Source organism: Apteryx rowi, unplaced genomic scaffold, assembly GCF_003343035.1.
Source record: "Apteryx rowi isolate R43461 unplaced genomic scaffold, aptRow1 scaffold_1861, whole genome shotgun sequence".
Lineage (NCBI taxonomy): Eukaryota > Metazoa > Chordata > Aves > Apterygiformes > Apterygidae > Apteryx > Apteryx rowi.
The window spans coordinates 5007-10511 of NW_020448154.1; the positions used below are offsets into that span (position 1 = coordinate 5007).

The 5505-nt window shown below is 63.4% G+C and overlaps 1 protein-coding gene across 1 annotated transcript; it reads right to left on the minus strand.

Annotated features, from left to right (window-relative positions):
• Positions 1 to 3993: 3993 nt before the first annotated feature.
• On the minus strand, positions 3994 to 5432 carry LOC112964161 (tubulin beta chain-like). Its single transcript, XM_026061894.1, has one exon. The coding sequence runs from the start codon at positions 5415 to 5417 to the stop codon at positions 4089 to 4091; it is 1329 nt and encodes a 442-aa protein (XP_025917679.1). The 5' UTR covers positions 5418 to 5432; the 3' UTR covers positions 3994 to 4088.
• Positions 5433 to 5505: the final 73 nt, after the last annotated feature.

Consider the following 5505-nt stretch of genomic DNA (forward strand, 5'->3'; position numbering starts at 1 on the left):
CAGGACCCGGCACCCGCCGCGGGGCGACACCCGGAGCGAAGGACTTGCGGCTGCGCCCRTCACCGTGGCCTCGGGGCRGCACCCCGGGGACCCTCCTGTCACCTCAGGGAGGCACCAGCATCTTGGTGTGTCGCTGCGCCCGTCACCGTGGTCTCGGGGCAGCACTTTCGGGACCCTCCTGGCACCTGGCGCCTTTGGGCGCCGCTGCGCCCATCACCGTGGCCTCGGGGCAGCACTTTCGGGACCCGCCTGGCGCCTTTGGATGCTGCTGCACCCATCACCGTGGCCTCGGGGCAGCGCTTTGGGGACCCTCCTGGCGCCTTTGGGTGCCGCCGTGCCCGTCACCGTGGCCTCGGGGCGGCACCTCGGGGACCCTCTTGGCACCCGGACCCTTTGGGCGCTGCTGCACCCATCACCGTGGCCTCAGGGCAGCGCCTCGGGGACCCTCCTGCCACCTCAGGGTGGCACCGGCACCTTGGGGTGTCGCTGCGCCCGTCACCGTGGCCTCGGGGCGGTGCCTCGAGGACCCTCCTGGCACCCGGCGCCTTCGGGCGCCGCTGCGCCCATCACCGTGGCCTCGGGGCGGTGCCTTGGGGACACTTCTGACACCTCAGGGTGGCACCGGCGCCTTCGGGTGTCGCTGCGCCCGTCACCGTGGCCTCGGGGCGGCACTTTGGGGACCCTCCTGTCACCTCAGGGTGGCACCGGCACCTTCGGGTGTCGCTGCGCCCGTCACTGTGGCCTCAGGGCGGCACTTTGGGGACTCTCTCCCCTCCCCCCACCCCCGGTTATTTATTTTATTTTATTTTATTTTATTCTATTTTATTTTATTCTATTTTATTGAATTTTATTTTATTGTATTTTATTTTATTGTATTTTATTTTATTGTATTTTATTTTATTGTATTTTATTTAAGCGGGATTTATTTAATTGGGGGATTTTGGGGCGTTTCGGGCTGTTTTTTGTTTGTATTTATGGCTGTTATTGGGGGGGGGGCGGCGCCCCTCCCCCGCCGGCAGCGCGCAATAAAACCCGGCCCGGACGCCTGGGCCCCTTCCTCCGGCGTGTGACATCGCGGGGGTGGGACGGGGACCCGGACGCCTGGGCCCCTCCCCGGACGCCTGTGTGTGTGTGTGTGTGTGACGTCGGTGCTGGGGCGGGTTTTGGGGTGAATCGTGGCGGTTTTGGGGGCAGGGGCGGTGCCACCTTCCCCCCCCCCGTTGTCCCCACAAGAGGGGACATGGGAGCAGGTGGCGGTTGGGTGCCACCACCTCTGGGTGTCACCTCACAGGGGACCCTGGAGGGGCCATGGGGACACCAGAGGGACCCCATGGGGACAGGGGACACTGTGGGGACCCCGAGGGGACACTATGGGGACACCAGCGGGACCCAGAGGGGATGTGGCAGGGCCACCATCCCCCCCGTGAGGAAGGGGGGGACCCTGGAGGGGCCATGGGGACCCCAAAGGGACACAGGGGCCACCAGAGGGACCATGGGGCCACCAGAGGGGACAGGGACATTAGGCCATGGGGACACCAGAAGGACCTCATGGGGACAGGAGATGCTGTGGGGACCCAGAGGGGCCATGGGGACACCAGAAGGACCCCATGGGGACAGGGCACCTCGTGGGGACACCAGAAGGGACAAGGGCTTCCCAAGAGCAACACAGGGACATGGCAGGGGCCACCCTCTTCCCCATGGGGACAGGGGACCTTGGAAAGGGCCATGGGGACACCAGAGGGGACAGGTACATTGGACAGGCCATGGGGACACCGGAAGGACCCCACGGGGACAGGGGACACTGTGGGGACCCAGAGGGGCCATGGGGACACTGGAAGGACCTTGGGGACACCAGAAGGACCCCATGGGGACAGGGGACACTGTGGGGACACTGGAGGGGATGAGGGCCTTGGGGACACCAGAAAGACCCCATAGGGACACCAGGGGGGACATGTCAAGGCCACCCTACCCCATGAGGGTCCTAGAAGGGCCATGGGGACACCAGAGGGGACAAGGACCTTGGAAGAGCCGTGGGGACACCAGAAGGACCCCACGGGGACAGGGGACACCGCGGGGCCACCGGAGGGGATGGGGACCTTGGAAGGGCCGTGGGGACACCAGAGGGGACATGTCAAGGCCACCCTCCCCCCTAGGAGCCCCCACGGGGACGTCGGAGGGACGCGCGCGGGGACAGGAGGACGCAGAGGGGACAGGCGGTGGCTTTCCATCCCGGGTTTATTCCTCGCCCGGGGGCGGCGGCTTTTCAATATGAAAAAGGAAAACAAAAAAAAAAACGGGAAAAACCGACAAAAAAAAAAGCTTAAAAAGGAGGGAAACGAACCCAAAAAACCCCCAAACGAACCCAAAACCGGATGGACCGAGGGCGAGGGGACACGGCGGGGACAGGACGGGACGGGAGAGCCCCCCCGGCTGGGGACACCGGGGGGGGACACAGGCCACTGCCCGGCAGCCCCCACCCCCGCCCCTGGCGGTCATTTTGGGGAGAAACCGGGGCGATTTGGTTAAAGGGGGCCGCAATAATTTAGTGGCGGGGGCCGTCGGCGCGGTGGGGACAGGGGACTTCCCCGGGGACACCGGAGGGGGCAGCGGGGACGGTGGCTCTGCGGTGGCGAGGAGGAAGGAGCTCTGGTGACGGTGACGAAGGAGCTGCGGTGATGATGACGGAGGAGGATGAAGGAGCTGCGGTGATGATGACGATGGACCGTGAAGGACCTGCGGTGACGATGGCTCTCCGGTGACCACGACGGTGGAGAAGGATGAGGACTCGCCGGTGACGATGACGGCGGAGGAGTGGTGACGTCTCCTGGGTGACGAGGGCTCTCCGGTGACGAGGACGAAGGCTCTCCAAGGACGATGACGACGGAGGAGGACGAAGGAGCTGCGGTGACGATGACGGAGGGGACCAGGGCTCTCCAGTGACCGTGATGGTGGAGGAGGACGAGGACACTCTGGTGACCATGATGACAGAGGGGGGACGAGGGCTCACCGAGGATGATGAAGACCAAGGATGGGGGTTCTCCAGTGATGACGATGATGAAGGACGGGGGTTTTCTGGTGACGAGGACGACGACGGCCAAGGACGAGGGCTTTTTCCGGTGACAATGACGATGACGAAGGCCAAGGACGAGGGCTTTTTCCGGTGACGATGACGAAGGCCAAGGACAAGGGCTTTCCGGTGCTGCTGGACAAGGCCGAGGGATCTCCGGTGATGAAGGCCAACATCTCTCTGGTGACGATGAAGGACACGGACTCTCTGGCGATGCTGGAGAAGGAAGGACAAAGGCTCTCCATGATGACAGTGGACACGATGACCTCCGTGGTGACGGTGCACAAGGACGAGGACTCCGGTGATRCTGGAGAAGGAGGAAGAAGAGGATTTTCCGGTGATGATGATGGACAAGGACGAGGGCTCTCCGGTGACGCCACAGAAGGATGAGGAAGAGGGTTCTCCGGTGACAACGATGATGACGGACAAGGGCTCTCCGGTGACACCACAGGACAAGGAAGAGGGTTCTCCGGTGATGATGATGACGATGGACAAGGGCTCTCCGGCGATGCCGCAGAAGGATAAGGAAGAGGATTCTCCAGTGATGATGATGATGAAGGGCTCTCCAGTGACACTGCAGAAGGACAAGGAAGAGAGTTCTCCGGTGACGATGATGATGATGGACAAAGGCTCTCCAGCGACACCGCAGAAGGATGAGGAAGAGGGTTCTCCGGTGACAACGATGACGGACAAGGGCTCTCCAGTGACGCTGCAGAAGGACGAGGAAGAGGGTTCTCCGGTGACGATGATGATGACGGACAAGGGCTCTCCAGTGACGCTGCAGAAGGACGAGGAAGAGGGTTCTCCGGTGACGATGATGATGATGGACGAGGGCTCTCCAGTGACGCTGCAGAAGGACGAGGAAGAGGGTTCTCCGGTGACGATGATGATGATGGACAAGGGCTCTCCAGCGACGCCGGAGCAGGACGAAGTTCTCCGGCGGACAAAGACGACGGACAGGGGACGAAGAAGGACTCTCCGAAGACGGACGGACGCCGGGGGGAGGCGAGGGGGCCCCCCCTCAAGCCTCCTCTTCGGCCTCCTCGCCGAAGTCCTCCTCCTCCTCGGCCGTGGCGTCCTGGTACTGCTGGTACTCGGAGACCAGGTCGTTCATGTTGCTCTCGGCCTCGGTGAACTCCATCTCGTCCATGCCCTCGCCCGTGTACCAGTGGAGGAAGGCTTTGCGGCGGAACATGGCCGTGAACTGCTCYGAGATGCGCTTGAAGAGCTCCTGGATGGCCGTGCTGTTGCCGATGAAGGTGACGGCCATCTTCAGCCCCCGCGGCGGGATGTCGCACACGGCCGTCTTCACGTTGTTGGGGATCCACTCGACGAAGTAGGAGCTGTTCTTGTTCTGCACGTTGAGCATCTGCTCGTCCACCTCCTTCATGGACATGCGGCCCCGGAAGACGGCGGCCACCGTGAGGTAGCGGCCGTGGCGGGGGTCGCAAGCGGCCATCATGTTCTTGGCGTCGAAGACCTGCTGCGTGAGCTCGGGGACGGTGAGGGCGCGGTACTGCTGGCTGCCGCGGGACGTCAAGGGGGCGAAGCCGGGCATGAAGAAGTGGAGACGCGGGAAGGGCACCATGTTGACCGCCAGCTTGCGCAGGTCGGCGTTGAGCTGCCCGGGGAAGCGGAGGCAGGTGGTGACGCCGCTCATGGTGGCCGACACCAGGTGGTTGAGGTCGCCGTAGGTGGGCGTGGTCAGCTTGAGGGTGCGGAAGCAGATGTCGTAGAGGGCCTCGTTGTCGATGCAGTAGGTCTCGTCCGTGTTCTCCACCAGCTGGTGCACCGACAGCGTGGCGTTGTAGGGTTCCACCACCGTGTCCGACACCTTGGGCGAAGGCACCACGCTGAAGGTGTTCATGATGCGGTCGGGATATTCCTCGCGGATCTTGGAGATGAGCAAGGTGCCCATGCCGGARCCGGTGCCGCCGCCCAACGAGTGGGTCAACTGGAAGCCCTGCAGGCAATCGCAGCTCTCCGCCTCCTTGCGCACCACGTCCAGGACGGAGTCCACCAGCTCGGCTCCCTCCGTGTAGTGACCCTTGGCCCAGTTGTTGCCGGCGCCGCTCTGGCCTGGCGTGGGGGACACGGGGGAGGGGTCAGGGACATGCTGTGGGGGACAATGGGGGAGGAGCAGGGCTTCGGGGAGGGCTCTTGGATCTCCTCGGGGGATGACGGATCTCCTTTGAAGATCTCCGGCTCCTTTGAGGAGCTCGATCGTCCTCCTTGGGCGTCTCTGGCCCGCCCGTGGGGACCCTGAGCTCCCTAGGGACCTCCATCCCACCCTTGGGGACGTTGAGGTCCTAGGGGAACCGCCACCCCACCCCTGGGGACCTCTTGCCATCCTCCTTCAGGACTCTGAGCTCCTCAGGGAGCTTCATCTTCTCCTTGGGCATCTCCATCACCTCTATGAGACCTCAAACTTCTCCTCG